Consider the following 20272-nt stretch of genomic DNA (forward strand, 5'->3'; position numbering starts at 1 on the left):
TTACTTCATTAACCATTCAAATCAATTAAATGTAGTTCTGAGGATTCCTTCCCTCCAAAAAAGTATTTCTCTTAAAGTGCTATTTCCTGGAATCAACAGTTTATTTGATTAATCTTGTCCTGTGTTTTGACTGCTCAGTTTTTACTTTGCACCATAAACATTTTTTGTCATTCAGAAAAGAAGAAAATACTACTAACATTTAATATTTAAATTTTTTTGCATGATATCTGCAGGGGAGCAGATAAGAGGGCAAATGGCAAAACAAGTATCATATATGAGAAGGAGTGGCAGCATCTGGGGATGGAATTAAAAGTTAATTCCAATTCCAAAAGATAATTAACTGTTAGTTGAGAAGATTCCTGAGCATTGGCTTTTTTTAGCAATAAATCAGTTAAATTGAGCTTTCATTTGTGTATCTGATCTTTTGCACCTGACACATCATGATGCAAACTCTCCTCCTTTTATATGTTGTGATATGCAATATATTACATATATAATACAGAGCTTGCATTGTGATATCACATTTTTTGCCATTAAAAAATAACTACTGAATTCTCCAGATACCTCTCCTTATTAAGAGCAATTATGTCAAGCCCAGGAAATAAGGAGCCAAGACGGTTCAAATGAATACAGGTTTATTGCATGCTAACACTCTCTACAAGAATCTGAACTACTAACCATTAAGGCAACTTGGTGGTAGATAAGGGTCAACGGAAATCAAGGTGGGCTGCACTTAGATCTCTTGTAGGCATGAAGGGACTCAAGACTAATTATCGTCTTGACCTCTTCCTTGAGTCAGCCTTGTGATCCTCTACAAATTACTTTGTTAAGCCTAACCATTTAATAATGAATTATAGAATTGTAAGATTTGTAAAGTGCTATTTGATCAAGACAAGAATCCAAGTTTTAAAGTTTCCCCCAACAGATGACTGTCTAGCCTCCAAATGAACATACGTGGTGAAAAAGAGCCCACCACCTCACCTATTTAGTGCCTCTATTGTTGAAGTGCTTTTCAAACATCCAGTTGGAATCTGCCATCCTGTAACATTGTATGTTAACAGTAAATAGTTTTTGTTGGATATCGAATCCAACACTTTCTAAGCAAAACTTAGAATATGAACTAATTAGTTCATATTCAAAAATAGGGATGGATGAAATAGTTATACCTGCTTTCATAGAGACAGGCTTGTATGACACCTGATCAACATTATGAGTGTCTCAGTCAGTGTGTTAAGTTCAATTTTAACAGGGTGCTGGAATTCTTAGCTTATGAATTCTTAACTTATTTTTTTTGCAAAAAGTTTTTTTATTTTTTAAACAAAAACTACGTAAAGACATCATCCTTCCAAACAATTACAGACAGTATTTCGATTGGTTAAAATCATTTCATGCTCTCAAAATTTTCAAAGTCTCATTATATAACAAATATTCTTTCCTCTAACAAAAAACAAGCATTTAAACATTTTATCCAAATTTCATTTCATATATAATATTTCATCTCCATGCTTTATTATCTATCCATTGATAAAATAGCTCCTATATCAAATAATATTGTTTATCTTCCTGTTCTCTTATTTCAAGTGTCAATCTACTCATTTCAGCACAATCCAACATTTTCTTAATAATTTCTTCATCAGTAATTATCTTCTCTCCTTTCCAATTTTTTGCAAATACAATTCTAGCCGCTGTTAAAATATTCACAATTAAATATTGCAATTCTTTATTAAATGTCTCTGGTAAGATCCCTAATAAAAATATCTCTGGTTTAAGGTTAATATGTCTCTTTGTCATTTTTTCCAACCATGTGTGTATTTTAGTCCAAAATCTCCTTGCTTCTACACATGTCCACCACATATGGTAATAAGATCCTGGGGTCTGATGACACTTCCAACACTTCTCCAATTTATTCTTGAACATTCTGGCTATCTTTGTCAGGGGTAAATGCCACCTGTAAAACATCTTATACAAGTTCTCCTTATATGCTGTAGACATTGTCATTTTATAATTATGTGACCACAATTTTTGCCATTTCTCTAAATCAATACCATAACCGAAATTTTTCCCCCATGCTATCATTGATTCTTTAACTTGTTCTTCCAATTTTACTTCTAGCAAATATCCATATAACTTTTTAATTACATGGTCATCAGAACCCATAATATCTTATCTAAAGTAGTTAAAACATTATAAAAGACTTCTTGTTTGAGATCTTCTCAATATCTAGAAAATATTTGCATGTATAAAAACCAATCCATCTTAAATCCCTGATCTTCTTGTTTTAATTTAAGTTCACCCTTTTCATCCAATAATTCACTATATCTAACAATTTGTTCCCCTTTGAATATCACTGGATATGAAAAAGCTTCAGTTGTAGATACCCAGACTGGAATCTTCAAATAATGATATTTTTTAATCCTCTCCCAGTTCAAAAACAAGGCTAAAGACCAGATCGACTTCCTGTCTGGCTTCCGTTGCCGCCAGACGGTCCTCCGTGACCGCCAGCCCCGTTGCCTGTAAAGAGCCGCCTTTACATCTGAAAGGCGGCTCGAAAAACTCCATTTCCTGATGGAAATGTGAGTCAGAGCAGGCGAGGGCAGGTAGAGCCCTCTGCGAAGTCCCCAGAGTTTTTTTTTTGCTCTTGGGGACGAGCAGAGCGGGGCTCCCTATTTTCCCTCGCCGATGCTCTGGGCTTTGGGAGGACTCTGCTTTTTTTTTTTGCAGAGCTAGGCGCCGGGACTGGATCAATTAATAAAATAACAGATGGTTTAATTGAAGAGAGCGAGATTTGTACCTGGGACCCTAATCGCAAGTATTTTTAATGATTTTACAAGTGTTTCTATTTGAACGGAAAAAATAAGTTTAAAATGGCAACTGCTGAGGCTTGAGAAGAAGAAAGCCGAAAGTGAAAGTCCTTCCGTAATAAGCTACACAGTAGCGAAATATACAGTGCCGGCTAGACTAGAAGGAAAATATCCATTTTAAGTTTCTTTTTTCTTGGAGATCTGTATTTGATCTTGTTTGGGGAAAAGTTTTCTTTTTAAAAAAGAGCTTTTTTGTGTGGCAGGATGGCGTTAAAGTTAATGAAGCCTGACAGACAAGCAGTGGGGGGGGGGGCGCTCCCCCATCCACAATTATCTGAACAAGCTCTGAGCCTACAGACTTTTCAGAATGGTTTTAATTTAAAAGAATTTCTTCAGAAGGAAATGGCAAAATATCATGAGACTGTGAACCAGAAATTTGAAAAATTAAGGCAGGAAATTAAAGAAATGATACAACTAAAGTCTGATAATCTGCAACGAAAGATTGTAACAGTGACTAATGCTTTTTCAGAAGTTGTTATAAAGATGGATACAAATATCAAATTATTAGAGTCTAAAATGGAGGAAGTTGATGATAAGATTTATAATTTGTACAATAAAATACAAAGAATTGAAAATGATTTGATAAATATTCAAGACAATAGTTTAGAAGTAAAGTCTAAAAAGGAAGCTGGTCACGAGACTTACAATGCAGAAGATATAAAGCAAGGGATTGAAAGAGAAGTTGTAATGATGCAATACAGGCTCACAGAATTTGCGGTCAGAATGAGAGGGTTACAGGAAAATAACAGAGATGATCTAAGAAAAATATCTGCTCAAGTTCTGGCTGGGATTTTAAAGGTTCATCCTGAGGAGGTATCTTGTAAAATTGACAAGGCCTATAGAGTAAATTCTTGGATTGCAAAGCAAAGGCAACTGCCTAGAGATGTGGTGATTTACTTTACAGATAAAGAAATAAGAAATGATATTGTGCAAAAATCCTTTAATTCTACTCTACAACTGTATGGGAGAAAAATCTGGATATATAAAGAACTGCTGCCTAAGATGTTAAAAGATAGAAAGAAATTTGGACTCTTGGTGACTGAGCTAAAAAAACAAAATATTTTATTCAGGTGGGATGTTCCAGTGGGTATAATATTGAGATATCAAGGAGAAAGATATCAGTTAAATACTGTTGAAAAAGCGGAAGAATTTTACTACAAGGTCCTTAAAAAGCAAAATCAACAAGAGATAGAAATTCAAGAAAAGCAGAAGGAGATGGAAGTAATGAAGAAACAAGAAGTTACAGAGGTCTCTACAGATGAGCCGCTTTTGGATTCTCTTTCAGAGGTCTCAGCTGGACTATTTAATACAAGACAGGCGGTTCCGGATTCTAATGTAACGACTTATCAAGTCACAAACCAGCATGGAAATCAATCAGTTGATATACAATCTATAGAACTAGAAAGATTTAAGCCACAAAAGCAAAACCAATAAGATCAAGTTATAGATCAGCATGAAAACCAAATAGTCGATATACAATTTACAGAAAGGAATTCAGGATGGAGATCCAACCCACAAAAAGTCAAGAAAAGAAGAAGCAGGTCTCACAAAAACAAAAACTTTTAAACTAAACAACAGTGTAATGCCAGTTATTTAAGAGATGATTGAATATATGAAAAGATAATTGGCAAAGTATTGGTTTATTTTATCCTGAGGAGAGTGACAGACCTCTGCAGTGCTGTACTTTTGGGATGTGAAAAGGGCCTTAAATTGAATGGATTGGAACTATCTTTTTTTTTCGGATTCTTTGATATATATACTACGTTTATGCTGAGTTATAAGGCAAGAGAGTTATGGGATTGGGGCACGCAGAAGATCTGGTTGTTACCCTATTACGGTGGTTGGAATTAATAATTTGGATAAAAGACACCTCTACAGACACTATATGGAATACAAATATAAAGTCACTCGGGTGGTTGTTGTTTTTTTAATATGAAGATATTTGCTATTGATGGGGGCAGATGGTAATTGAAGATACCGAACATACTGTTGGAATTAGGATGTGATGTTACCCTAACACGGGTGATGGAGTTTACAATCCAGCTGAATGACATTACAGAAGATATTATATGGATTACAAGCCTAAAGTCTTTTTAAGAGGATTTTATTTACATAAGGGAATATTTTTTAGGGGAGTGGGCAGAAGAATAAAGATATTAAGATTTATTAAGTATGTTAGTCTTGTAGGAAAGTGGGTGGAGACAGGTTAGTTTATTGATTGTTTAGTTTAAGAAAAGGGATATTATGTTTAGATATGAATATATGTAAAAGATTTGAGTTAAGAGATATAACGATGAGGGTGAAGGAAATGGGTAGATTATGAACTGAATAAATGTTAAATTAGGATTTATTATATAGTTCTATAGCGGAAGGTTGTTTTGAAATGTTAGATTAATATACATAAAAGATTTGATTTATTATTATGCTAAATTAGGAGTTATAGTAGAATGTCATTTTGAAATGTATAGTATAAGGGGGATATGATAATTTTATTAGAAATAAAGGGTCAGTATATGGGGATGGAGTAAGGGGATGGTAAAGTATTATATAATCTGTTATGAATTTGGGTTTTATTATGAAGAAGTCATAGGGGGAGGGGAGGGGGAGGGGGGTTAGGGAGGAGGGGGGAAAAAAGGGGGAAAAATTTGTATTTGAAAAACTTTTTCAATAATAATAATAATAATAATAAAGACCAGATCATCTGCAAAAGCTTGCAACTTATATTCTTCTTTCCAAATTTTCATACCTTTTATCTCTTTTTCTTCTCTAATATTTCTAGTTAAAACTTCCAATGTCAATATAAACAATAGTGGGGACAGTGGACATCCTTGTCTAGTGCCTTTTTCTATTTCAATAAAGTCAGACAATTCTCCATTTATCATGACCTTGGCCTTTTGTTTGCAGTATATAGCTTCAATTGCCTGAAGAAATTTCTTTCCAAAGCCCATCTCCTCCATTTGTAACATCATAAATCACCAATTCATGTTGTCAAAGGCTTTTTGTGCACCTAGAAATATCAAAGCCATCTGCTTTTCAGGATGAGCCTCATAATATTCTAAAATATCCAAAATTATTCTTATATTGTCTCTAATTTGTCTTTTTGGCAGGAATCCATTTTGGTCAGAATGTATAAAATTATTCAAATATCTCTTAAGCCTTTCTGCCAATATTGTAGCAAAGATTTTATAGTCCGCATTTAATAATAATAATAATAATAATAATAATAATAATAATAATAATAATAATAATAATAATAATAATAATAATTTTATTTCTATACCGCCCTTCTCCCGAAGGACTCAGGGCGGTGTACAGCCAATTTAAAAACACAAGACACAACTAAATAGATTAAATAGATTTGGCCGATTTAAAACCCCAAAAATTTAAAATACCCCAATTTAAAATTATTATGTTGATAGCCCAGCCTGGTGGAACAACAGGGTCTTCAATGCGCAGCGAAACACCCAGAGGTCGGAGATCTTACATATTTCCGGGGGCAGTTCATTCCACAGGGCTGGGGCTCCCACAGAGAAGGCCCTCCCCCTGGGTGTCGCCAGCCGACATAACTTGGCTGATGGCACCCTGAGGAGACCCTCTCTGTGGGAGCGGACTGGTCGGTGGGAGGCTATTGGTGGCAGAAGATGGTCTCGAAGGTACCCGGGTCCTATGCCATGGAGCGCTTTAAAGGTGGTAACCAAAACCTTGAATTTAGCAGGGATATAGGTCTATAGTTTTTAATTAGTTGTGGGTCTGTCTCTTCTTTATGAATCAATGTAATATAAGCCTCGGTCCATGTTTTGGGTATTTCTCTTTTTGTCATTACTTCATTCATAACCTCCAGCATTGGGATCGATAAAGATTCTTATAACATCTTATAATATTCAGCTGGCAATCCATCTGGTCCTGGTGCCTTTCCATTCTTCTATTACTTAATTGCCTCAGTTAGTTCCATCATCGTTATGTTTCCATCCAACAGCTCCTCAACATCTTTGGGAATTTGTGGTAGTTTTGCTTTTTGTAGATACCTTGCCACTTTATCCTCCTCTATTATGTCTTTCTTGTACAGTTGTGTATAGTATTTCCCCCATCTCTTTGTTTCCACATCTACTCTGTCCTTGATGATCAATTAGTTGTATTATTTTTCTTGATTCTCTTTCTTTTTTCAATTTATATGCTAACCATCTGCCTGGTTTATTTGCATTTTCAAAATAATTCTGTTTGGCAGCTCTTATTTTTTGAGCTAATTCTTCCTTCTCCAGTAGATCCATTTTGTGCTTTATAATATCCATTTTAATTTTTACATCTTTCTTATGTGGATCTTTCTGGAATTCCTTTTCAAGTATTTTATGATCATCTATCAATATTTTAAGAGTTTGTCTTTTCTTCACATTTCTTTTCCTTGTATAATCAATAATTAATCCTCTGGCAAAGGCCTTCATTGTATCCCAACGGTTTTGTGTCAATGTTTCTTTCTTATTTTCCTTGAAGAAAAAATCCAGTTCTCAATTCATTTTCTGTATAAAGTCTTTCTCTTTTAATATTGTGTTATTTAATGTCCATGTAGATCTATCTTTTCGCCCTTTCCAAATAGCAATCACCAGGTTATGGTCCACCCATAGGTTAGTATCTATTTTCACTTGTTCAATATTTAAAGTCAATTCCATTGTTGTCCATATCATATCTAATCTGGACCAAGATAAATTCTATCAGAGTAGAAGGTATATTGTCTATTTTTTCCATTTCTCTCCCTCCATATGTCTTTCAAGTTTATTTCCTCTATCATTTTAAAGAAAGTTCTCGGCAATACCTTTCTACTATATTTGTTGTTTTGTGTGTTTTATAGTCCAATTTTTCATCCACAATTCCATTAAAATCTCCCATCATACAGACATTTTCATATTCCATTTCAATTATCTTATTATGTAGTTTTCTATAAAAGTCACTTTGATTATTGCTAGAAGCGTAAATTGCTACTAAATGTAATTTTGTATTGTTATCAATTATTTCCACCATCAAAATTCTACCTTCTGGATGGGCATATTTCTGCTCTGCCATTAGTACGTTTCTAATATACAAGGCAACTCCTCTTTTTTTACTTTGTGACAATGATAAAAAAGTTTTGCCAAGTTTTGGTTGAATCAATAGTTGTTCATATTGTTTTTTAATATGCACTTCCTGTAAACAAATTATATCAAATTTTAATTTTTCTAGTTTGTGAAATACTATTCTTCTTTTACTGGCCAAATTGTGTCCATTTACATTTATTCAAATTAATTTCCTTTCTTCCATATTCTTACTTTATAAATAGGTTTTGTTGCTCTAGTTGATCTAGCTTCACGTTGTTCCTTATATTCCATAACTCTGCCAACCGCTCCTTCTGTTGCTTCCAGTATTATCAATTCTTCGTGGATTTTATTGGAACTAATATTGCTTGAGTTTCAACTTCCATATCTACTTCTTTCTCTTTAAGGACTTTCTCATAGAAGGCTCTCACTTTGTCGATTGTATTTAACCTGTATCTTTGGAATTGCCTTCTGGGAACAGCCATCTGTAATTAATCCCTTTTTGCAGCAAAACTTTGGTCAAAAATTGATATCCTCTTCTTAATTCTCTCACTTTCTTTGGAATTTGTCTCAGAACTGTCACTTCTTTCCCTTTGTATTTCAAAGCCTTGTCACGAACAGCTTGAAGAATTTGTGTCTTAATTGATTTCTTTGTAAATCTTATATGTACTTCTCTTGGAAACTTATTATTCATTGCATATCCAGTATACACTCGATAAATTTCATCAATTCCTTCCATCATCTTCTCTTTAGTGACTTCTAATGCCTCCGCTAGGATCGTGTTCATGATCTCGGCTAAATTCTCCCCTTTTTCTTCCTCGACATTTTTTTTTTAAAATTTGATTTATATGCCGCCCTTCTCCGGAGACTCAGGGCGGCTTACAATGCGTTAAGAAATAGCCTTCATACTTTTGTATATTTATACAAAGTCAGCTTATTGCCCCCACAAACTGGGTCCTCATTTAACCTACCTTAGAAAGGATGGAAGGCTGAGTCAACCTTGAGCCTGGTAAGATTCGAACCTGCAGTAATTGCAGGCACCTGTGTTAATAACAGGGTGCTTTAAACCACTGTACTACCAAGGCTCAAGGTTGGTCTTAAATCTTCTATTTAAGATTTTGAAATCTTAAATAGAATTCTGCTTTATCCATTTCCCATCCAATTAAGCCAGATGTTCCTTGTTCTACCTCTCCCAATCTGTTCTCAATTTCCTTCATTTTTTCTTCTTTTTGGCCATCTCTTTCCTCCAATTTAACCAATCTTTCTTCATATTTCAACATTGTTTGTTGTATATTGACCACCTTTTCATCTGTTTGCAATAATTGCTGTTCCATCTTTTTTTGTTGCTGTTCCATTCTTTGAAGTGTTTGTAGAATCATTTGTGTCACTGATTCTTTCTTTTTCTCTTTCTCTTGTTGTAACATTGTCTGGATGGAACGTTGGCCTCCAGATGGTGATGAAGATGGTGTAATCACTGCAGCTCTCACCGTCGCTACTTTTCTACTCATTTTATTCAATCTTTAACCAAACTCACTTTCAGGACAGGGAGAAATTTAGAAATTTAGAAATCCAGCTAGACAAAAGGGGGAGGGAAAAAGGAGGAAAAAAATGGAAAAAGAGAAAAGAGAAGAAAAGGAGAAAGAAAAAAAAGTTCCTCAAGTTCTTCAGGTTCTTCTGAAACCCTAATCCAAAGGGATAAAACAAAAAAAAATAGGAAAAGACAAAAATTTAGTATCCTCTTCCAAAAAAAAAAAAGGAAAAAAATATTAGGCAATAAATCTTCAGGCTCTTGAGTGCCTTAATCCAATATGAATGCGTGGGGTCCCGAATCAAAAATAGAAAAAGGCAATTAGAATAAGAAAATTAAAAAAGAGGGGGGGAAAAGAAAGGGAAAGGAAAAAATTAAATAGTCCTTCAAGTTCTTTTATATCCAGAGAGCCTACAGGGAGTGACTTTTCCTTTTGCCTTTTTCTAGGTCACACATCTCACTGGGCATATAATAATTACTCAAAAAGAATCAAAGCCTTCCAGTATATTCCCAGGCTTTGTCAATTTAAAAGAAAGAGCACCTGTGTAAACAACATTCAGTAGCTCTTCAATCTTATCAATCCAAACAGATTCTCTGTATTTGTTTTGGCTACAATATTTCTTTCTTCTGCTACTTAAGTAAGCATAGAAACAAAGTTTCTCTTCCAGTAGGTGGCAGTGCTCTCCTCCCGTTCTTTAAAAAGAAAAAAAATCTTTCTTTCTTTTAAAAATTAATCAAAAAATTGCCTTGTCAAAAATAAGCCAAAACCCCATTCCAAATGTTGCAATCAAACATCAAACAGTCTAGTGCCAACAACTTTCAAAGGCATCCCAATACCATTTTTTCCCCTTCTTTCAATCCAGTCCGGTTAGCCAAAGTAAAAAACAATTAAGCAAATTCAAGTCTTTTAAAGCACATACTTGGGTAAAATAAAATTAATCCACCTTAGGTTTGCCGTTTGTCTTCATTCATTCACCATCACCATCTCATTTCTCAATTAGGGTGTTCTTAGTATTATTTAAAAAGTGAAAGTCTCTCACCGATCTGTTCACTGTCATTCCATTCTGTCTTCCTGAAGTTGTCACAGCCTCCGCAGCCTATGGCTGCCACTCCGCTTCTGGAACAAGGGCTTTCCTGGATCAACCAGGGACTTAGCGATGTCCCTGGGATCCTCAGGACGTGCCTTCCACTGCCACAGTCAAAACGAGACTGTGGGGTCCAATTCGGACTGTCCAGAAGCGGAGTTGAATTCTTAACTTATGAAGCAAAGCTTCTGAGGTCTCAGTAAAGATATACAAGGCATGTGTAATCCTGCATATAGCACTTAGATTTATATGTCACTCCATAGTGTTTTATAGCAGTCTCTGGGCCATACAATGTCAGCATATTGACCTCAACAAACTTCATTTTACTGACCTTGGAAGGATGGAAGGATGAATCAACCTTGAGCACCATCAAAATCAAACTCCAAGCTGTGGTAGAGTTTGCCTGCAGTACTGCATTCTAACCACTGTGCCACAGGGCTCCTTATGCATATGCTCATTTTCCTGAATGTAAAATATAAAGATGCCTTCAAATTGAGTATAATTTGTAGACATGACCATACCAGACCACCCCAACGATGCCCTTGAAGTGATGTCCCGATGCCTGGAGGCCGTGCAGGTCTGGATGGGGAGAAACAGGCTCCGACTCAACCCCTCCAAGACTGAATGGCTGTGGTTGCTGGCGTCCCGATATAGCCAGCTGGTGCCATCGCTGGCTATTGGGGGTGAGACATTGGCCCCCACGGAGAGGGCGCGTAACTTGGGTGTCCTCCTGGATGCACAGCTGTCTTTAGAAGAGCATATGACGGCCGTGGCCAGGGGGGCTTTCTATCAGGTTCGCCTGATACGCCAGTTGCGCCCCTTTCTGGATCGGGACTCCTTATGCACGGTCACTCATGCCCTCGTCACTTCCCGCCTGGACTACTGCAATGCTCTCTACATGGGGATCCCCTTGAGGAGCACCCGGAGGCTCCAATTGGTGCAGAATGCAGCCGCATGGGTACTTATGGGGGTGACATGGCGCTCCCATGTAACACCTCTCCTGCACGAACTGCATTGGCTTCCAGTGGTCTTCCAGGTACACTTCAAGGTACTGGTTCTCATCTTCAAAGCGCTCCATGGCTTAGGGCCCGGTTATTTACGAAACCACCTTCTGCCACCGATAACCTCCCACCGGCCAATCTGCTCCCACAGAGAGGGTCTTCTCAGGGTGCCGTCGGTCAGGCAATGTCGACTGGTGACCCCCCGGGGAAGAGCCTTCTCTGTGGGGGCACTCGCCCTCTGGAATGAGCTATCCCCAGGGATACGACTGATCCCGGACCTCCGAACCTTTCGCCAGGCTCTGAAAACGTTTCTATTTCGGCAAACCGGGGTGGCTTAAAATTTTTTATTGGTGAATTTTATGGGTAAGGGGTTTTAAATTGGGGAAAGCCATTGGATTTAATTTTGTTTTAAATGTATTTTAATGTTTATATTGTATGTTTTTTAATCTTGGCTGTTCACCGCCCTGAGTCCTTCGGGAGAGGGGGCGGTATAAAAATTTAATAAATAAATAAATAAATAAATAAATAAATACGGTTTTCATGACAGTGTTATAGAGGTAGTTACCATGCTTTTTTCATGTTTACCATACATGTTATATTTAAGACTATTCATGGATTATAATACTGAACTACTAGTCAGCAAAACATTAAGACTAATGGAAGCTCAGCAACAGTATAATCACCACCCATTGGATTACACAATTTCAAAAGAAGAAATATCAACACTTACTATTTGTTTAAGGAAAATGTTTTTTCAAAACTGGAACAGATGGAAGCTAACCAATGAAAATATGTGCACTAATGAAAAATGCAAAATTATAATTTTTTAAAAATTGAAGTTTGACTAAACAAAATGTTTAGTCATCATTATGTATCATTAAAGAAAACAGGAATGTGAATATGATTATCAAAATATTATCCATGTCTCAGTATATTCGTGTACTGTCCATAATGAAAACAGAATAATATAAAGGAACTATATGGGGAGGGGGCTGTATTTGTAGGTGGGTAAAGCTCTGTTAAGGATGTAGTCCAGTAGTGGTTTTCGCTTACCTTCGCTACTGGTTTGGAACTGTGAGCACGCTCACGTGTGGCACTTCTGCACATGCTCAGAGCATCCGGGTGGGAGGGCGGAGCCTCACACTGCCGCTGCTACCGGTTCGCTCAAACCTGGGCGAACCGGTAGAAACCCACCACTGGTGTAGTCCTTCGAATACTTAAGAATGTGAACACCTTTTAAATAAACATGCATAGCTGCATGTATGTATGTGTGTGTGCGTGGATGCACATATGCACAGTGTACAGTTGAAGCAAGTCTGGATTACCCTTTTAGATTATATCTCTACCAACTGTGTTCCTTTTGTCAATAAAACACTACTATACATGGTGGTATGGATTTTGTATGTTGAAGGTTCAAGAAATGAAGATAATGAAACTTTGGCATGGGAAGCTGTCATGAAAGAAAATTACCTTGTGAAAATCAACATCAAGCCCAGTGATTCACCTGAAGAGTATGTCAACTTTCTTTTCTGTTTGTCTGTTCAGTTTCCAGTTTGCTTTGAAATTAAAAGCTAAGAATATATAGTGACAGATTTTAATAATTATAAAAACATAAATCAGTTGATTAAAATACCATTTATTGATTCTGTTTTGAAGAATGATAGACAATCTATTAGGGATTTGTAATACCTGGGAATTTTTTAAAGCCTCGAATGCCAAAATACTATCTTGAATGTTTAAATCTTTTTAAAAATAATATTTATTTAGAAATTTTATATGGCTCACTCTCAGTGACTCTGGGCAGCTTAGTAAAAAAAAGTGATTAATTTTACTTAACAGCAGTGGAACGACGAGAACCTAAATATGAAGATGATCACCATGGATTTTATTCATACATTATTGCAGATACTCTTGCTGGATTTCTATCTGATGTTTTTAAAAGTGCCATTTATGATCTAGCAGTATAAGCATAAAAGTGAAATTAAAGAGGCCAATAAATGATGACAAAAGCTTTGCATCTGAGCCCTTTCTTTATGATTCAGTAGTACATATGCAATGGGTCTGTGGAATGGAAGCTAGTAAATAAAGACTCCTGCTGAATCTTTACATTGCCGGAATTCAAGACAACTGCAAGACTTTTTGTTTAACACTAAAAATAATTATAGAAAGAAAAGGCATCCCCTCCTTTGAAAATCTGTATTCTCTTGAACTTTGTTCATGGGATTGGAGAGTAATAACATGACAATATTACCTATTTGTCATGCATCATGGAGATGATCTAATACATGTCGATTTCACAGAAGATGCCATTATAAAGGCATTACACAACCTAAAACCATCTCTATCTATTGGCCCTGATGGATTATGTGCCTACTTCTTTAAAAAGCTCTCAACCACCAGAGCAGAACCTCTTAGCATAATCTATGAAATACCTTTCAAATCCAGCTCCTGGCCTAGTTTATGATCACTAGCCACAGTCATCCCTATTTTCAAAAAGAGTGACCCTAGCCTAGTTGAAAATTACAGACCAATCTTATTATGTTGCGTCACATGCAAAGTCATGGAATCAATCATAAACCAATCCAATACCCTCTTCTTAGAGACAAACAACTTCCTCTCTAACAAGCAGTTTGGCTTCAGAAAAAAACTGTCCTGCAATCTGCAACTCCTACACTGCAAAAACATATGGACTTCACAACTCGACCAGGGTAAAGCAATAGACGCAATTTATATAGATTTCTGTAAAGCCTTTGATTCTGTAGTACTTCTAAAGCTACTTCTAAAACTAAAATCTTATGGCATTTCCAGATCCCTGCATAAATGGATAGCTGCAGTCCTATCAAACAGGCAACAAGTAGTCAAAATAGGGAACGCCCTATCAAACCCTGTACCAGTTAACAGCAGTGTCCCCCAAGGCAGTGTTTTAGGACCCACACTCTTTATACTTTACATAAAGGACCTTTGCAATCATATTATAAGCAACTGAGTTCTCTTCACTGATGATGTAAAACTATTCAACACCACTGACAATGCTGCTACTCTAGAAAAAGACCTTGACTATCTATCAGAATGGTCAAACAATTGGCAACTCCAAATCTCAACCAACAAATGTTCTATCTTACATATTGGCAAAATGTGAAGGAGGGGTTCTGTATTCGAATGGACCGTGACCCGATACGCACACAAACGCACTAAAGCATGGAAGTTGACAGTAGAGTCTAGAGAAACTATTTAGTTTAATAATAAAACACATTAAAAACAAAACCTACAAAAAGGCACCAACGGCATAAAAGATTCTCCTCTTAGCAAAGTCCATTTGCTCTAATCTTCTTCCCAAGCGTGAAAGGCTCTCCTTTATCAGTCTTCTCAGGAGCAAGGCAGTGACTCAGCTCTTTGTAGTGACTTCAGCATGCTCTCATCAAAGTCTCATCTGGTCTCGGAGTGAGGAGAGGGAGGAGCAGTAATGTGATCTGGCTGCAGTCCTGCTGCTGCTTATATACTGATCAATTGTCCATTGGAAAGTGCAGGAAACTCAGAGCCAGGAAGCTGTGCTCTGATTGGTTCATTCAAACTGTTCAAACCAATCAATCAATTAGCTGCAGCAATATGCTGAGAGGTTTTTCCTCTCACAATCCCCTTCTCTGCAATAATTGATTACAGAAATACATGTACATACAAGTCATGAGCATATACATTTAGTAGTAAGAAATACAATCTTACATAGTCATAGATATCTTATCCAAGAGATATTGATGTTGATCCCTAGGCAATGGCTTCGTGAGCAAGTCTGCTATTTGTTCCTTTGTCTCGCAAAAAACTGTCCTAACAAAACCTATCCTAGTCAATTGTCTGATATGTTTATACTTGATGTCAATGTGACATGACCTCTGTCCCACTGCATCAGCCTGCGAGATATTGGTAGCAGCCATGTTGTCCTCATGAATATCAATAGGATACACTGGTTCTTCCCACAAGTTTATTAGAAGATCATCAAACCATACCAGATCGTTAGATGCTTTCGATAAACACACATATTCTGCCTCAGCAGTGGAAGTTGCAATTAACTTCTGTTTACCTGAGTACCAATGGATGGGACTCCCATTCAGAAATATGACATAACCTGAAGTACTCTTTCTGGACTTAATGTCCCCTGCCCAATCAGCATCTGCGTAACAACACAAACTTGGCTTATCTGATATGTCTGGCTCCAATAAAAGTGAATGTTTAACAGTGTTATTTAAATACCTTAAAACTCTTTTAATTCCACTCGAGTGGTATTGGGTGGGATTCTCAGAATGCCTGGACAGAATGTTTACGGTCAGACTGATATCTGGCCTAGTCCAGCCTGCAATATACAACAATGATCCTATCACTGATTTATAAAGTGTCTTTTGCTCAAAAGGTTCACTTTCAGCATACATATGCTTAAGGAAATCTGTCTGCATGGGTGTGTCACAAGGTTTGGCCTCTGTCATGTTGCATCTTTCTACCAATTCTATAATCTTGTCCTGTTGGGAGAGTTCATACCCTTTCTCCGTCTTTACAAATTGGACTCCTAAGAATTTATCAATTCGACCTAGAGGCTTTAGGGCAAAATTCTTACTTAACTCCTTGGAAAACATCTTACATCTGTCTTCAGACTTGCAGACATACAAAATATCATCCACGTAAACCAGAACTGTTTAATACCCTGGTGATTTTTAATGAACACACATTCATTAGCTGATGAGATTGTAAAACCCATCTTTTTTAAGCTACTGGTAAGGCATTCATACCACCTTCTGCCAGATTGTTTTAAGACCATAGAGGCTTTTGTTTAAAAGCCAAATATCATTTCCCTGGTGATCTACACCTTGAGGAGCCTTAACGTATATTTTCTTATCTAACTTGGCATGTAAGAATGCTGTTTGTACGTCAAATTGGTACACACTCTCCCCTTGTATGGCAGCTATAGTGAGTGCGGTCTTCACATTTTCAGGCCACACTGTAGGCGAGAAGGTATCAACATAATCGTCAGGGAATCTTTGTGAGAAACCCTGTGCAACCATCCTCACCTTGTAAATAAACTTCCCATCTTCAATGGGCTTTTTCTTAAAGACCCATCTTGTGCCAATTTACCTTTTTGTTCGTTGGTAACTCCGTTGGGGTGAATACCTCTAGTTTTTTCAAACTCTGCAATTTGGTATCCATCGCAGCACACCAATTTTGTTGTTCTTTATCAGATAGCATTAACACATCTTCATACTTTGGGGTATGACCGGAACCTGGTCAACAGAAGTGACAAAACCTTCATACCTTTTTGGCTTCTTCCCCCTAGTGGATCAAACTGGCCTTTTAACTGATTCTTCATCCACTCCAGTACTATCTGATAAGTTGTCCTCCTCACCATCACCATACTTTACCTTTAAAGTGGGATGCCCTTCTTTCCATGCTGTCTCCGTCTTCCACTTTAAAATTCCCTTCAAGGGTTTGGGGGGTGTACTGTCCTCCTCGTCTCCAAAACCAGAGGTGTCACTATCAGTAGATAGGCCTTCAGACACTTTTTCAGCTTTTTTATTTTTACTACGAGGGGGATCTTGAGCCAGGATCTCATTTGCATGGATCCTGCTCCAATTAGTGCCTTCATAAAAAGTAGCTGACCTAAATATTACTATTCTCCCATTTGAGTCCACGAACCTAAAGGCCTTAGAACCCGTCTCATAGCCCATAAACCTCAGTTTGGCTGAGACTTTATCCCCCTTCTTTCTAAGCTCTTTTGGGATGTGGACATCAGCCATCACTCCAAATACACGAAGATGTGCCAATTTTGGCTTATGGCCATACACTATCTCATATGGGGCCTTTTGTACCACACTGGACCATACCTGGTTGAGAGCATAATTAGCATATGAAACAGCTTCTGCCCAATATGAAAAACTTAAGTTAGCATCCTACCATCCTACCATTGGTAAGGTGTGCACCTTACCATTGTCTGCAGCACACCATTCTGTCTTTTTGAAATTCCGTTTTGAAATGCTGAGTAGGGCGTGGTTCGCAAGTGTATTATGCCTTTTTGTTTTAGCCAATCAGAGAACTGTGCTGAATTAAATTCAGTTCCTCTGTCTGTCAAAATCTTTTGAATATTGACCTTATGCTGATTCTCCACTAGGTGGCAGAATTCCTTAAACTTAGACAATGTCTGATCCTTGGATTTGATAGGGTAAACAAATCCAAACCTACTATGGTCATCTACAATTGTCAGAAAGTAACGATTCCCACCAAAAGAGGCTTTCAAGGGACCCACCAGATCCATATGTACCAACTGGAATATGTGTTCAGAATATCTCTGGGATTTCTTGGGTGCAGGACTTACTTTTGACTTTGCAACCCTGCAAATAGAACAGTCCAGAAAAATGTTACAATCTTTAACCCTAGTTCCATTTGAACATTCAGATACCTTTTGTACTACTGGAAAGCTTACATGACCCAATCTGCGATGCATGAGATGAGCACATTCATCATGTAATGGCTTGCCAATGGAGATTGCGTTGGCGTTCTCAGGCTCACTTCTTCCCTGTTTTAAGTTAAAACTTACAGACTTTTTACTGCTTAAAACATTTTTGCAATTACCTTTAAAATTCTCCTTCTCTTGTGTACATCCAAAATCATCTTCTGAATCAAATTGAGATTCATCATCATCACTATCAAAAGTGGTAACCTGGTTAGTAACATCAGATTCCTCAGCCTTTGAAATAGGAGAGTAATAGGGTAAACCGCTGATTTTCAACACTTCCCCAACCACATGCTTATCATTGATAACCACAGCAGTTCCCTTTGAGAACAATATCTCTATCTTAGAATTCTCACTTATCTTTACAGTGCTGAGCAAATTATGATCAATGTCAGGTACATATAAAACATCATTAACTTCCCCAAGCCCAGGAATAAAAATCTTACCAATGCCAGTAACTCTTACCCTTTTACCATTTGCAACCTTTACCATAGATTTATATCCCCTCAATTCAGTAAACAACCTTTGGTTATTCACAATATGTTTACTTGCCCCACTATCCAACAACCATAGTTTTGCACATTGTTTCTTTGAGAGATCTGATTCAGACGTCTCAACCACAGTGACAAGGTTTTTAGCAAAACCCAAAACTTTAACCTTAGATTGTCTACTGTCAACCTCACCCCTAAGGGGCGTGCATAAGCACACCAGTGTGCCTACCGTCCCTGTCCTAATGTTCCCTTTTATATGTATCCATTTCATGCATTCATAATTATGTTTATCTTATATCTGTTACCTATTACATCTTGACGAAATAAATAAATAAATAAATAAACCCTCTGGAAGGGAGAGTCCTCCTCTTGGAAATGTATCCAGCTGGTTTAAAGTTTGGCACCAGCCAAAATCCCAGGGTAGGGAAGGGATAGCAGTTGTTATCAGGAAATCTCTTCTGGCCTTCAGTGACCGTGCTCCACAAGTTTCTGGCTGTGAGACCCTGTTCCTGAAGCTAGGTTTATGGGATCATTTGGGACTGTTGCTCTACTGTCTTCTTGTTCTGTAACAACCTACCTGCCTGAGCTGCTGGAGGCCATCTCAGGATTGGTGATGAAGTTCCCCAGACTTCAACTTGCCATCCCTAAGGTTAGTTTCAGAAGCAGGTTGGAAGTTCACAGCCCAATACAGTACTCACACCCCATGCATGATTTTCTTTTCTTGTTGGAGTGACGGCAGTGTAATATGCTGGGGAATCTATTCTTATCAATCATCATGGCCAGATCACACCCTGGTGTCCTTGAAGTTCTCTTACATTGCCTCCCTTTGCAGAGAGACTGGATCCATTTGGGTAATCCATCCCCAGCAACTGATGGACCTGAGTGGGTTCCAAAGGGAGCTAAGGAATATTCTATGGTTTCTTCTGCATGGTCCTGCCAACACTCTGACCGCAATCTGGAATCAAGAGGGCTTTGGACAGGATTGTGCCTGTGTGACGTCTCTCTTGACACAGCTCCCTGTGTTTTATGGAGGAGTTGAGGGTGTTGAAAAGGGCCAAGAGATCCTTAGACCACTGCTGAGGAAAACAAGAGATGAATCCAACCAGTCATGAGTCGGAGCTGCTATTAAGGCCTACCTTGTGTTGGTTAAGAGTGACAAAACAGTTTCTCCATTCTTATTGTGTTCAGAGTGTCACCTGTTCAGAGTCATCTGTTTTTTCTGGGGTAGGAAGGCTCAGATGATCATCTATAGGGTGTACAGAGGAATTCATGGAAAATCTGATGGACAAGGTCTTTCAGATACATTCTCATTTGGAGTCCAAATGTGGAACAGCTCCATTAGAGATGCTTGGGAAGAAAACCTTAACCTGGGAATCTGGGAACAGTTTAACTTTGTCAGACCTGATGACAAAGGATTCTCAAAGCTGTCAACAGAACTAGAATTAGACCCTTATCACTCTAGGCTGGTGAAAGGCTCCAGAAAGGTGACCTCCAGATGAGTTCAAGCACTAATAAATACATCACTGCAGGAGCTAATGTTCCTAGGACCTTTCAAGAAGGACCTGGTCTGTCCCCTCAAAAAGCCATCATTAGATTCCACCTGCCTGAAATCTTTCATCCAGTTTCTCACCTTTTCTTTTTAGAGAAAGTGCTGGAAAAAAATGGTTGACAAACTCTATGCACAACTTGTGGTACCCATGGAGACACAATTCCTGCTTTAAGAGCCTTTGTTGTGCACCAGTTGCACCTTTTC

General features: G+C 37.6%; 2 protein-coding genes across 2 annotated transcripts in view; both read left to right on the forward strand.

Annotated features, from left to right (window-relative positions):
• The window catches only part of TRPM8 (transient receptor potential cation channel subfamily M member 8), a 356525-nt gene that overhangs the window by 333694 nt on the left and 2559 nt on the right, over positions 1-20272 (forward strand). The window contains exon 22 of the mRNA XM_087887046.1: positions 12950-13049. Within this exon, the coding sequence (XP_087743172.1) occupies positions 12950-13049 (100 nt within the window). The remainder of the gene's footprint in view (positions 1-12949; positions 13050-20272) is intronic.
• On the forward strand, positions 9266-11876 carry LOC148116644 (uncharacterized). Its single transcript, XM_087885288.1, has one exon. It carries the CDS (start codon positions 11049-11051, stop codon positions 11874-11876), a length of 828 nt encoding a protein of 275 aa, XP_087741414.1. The 5' UTR covers positions 9266-11048.

The sequence above is a fragment of the Pantherophis guttatus genome, chromosome 1 (genome assembly GCF_059756535.1).
Source record: "Pantherophis guttatus breed Tessera chromosome 1, ASM5975653v1, whole genome shotgun sequence".
Taxonomy (NCBI): Eukaryota; Metazoa; Chordata; class Lepidosauria; order Squamata; family Colubridae; genus Pantherophis; species Pantherophis guttatus.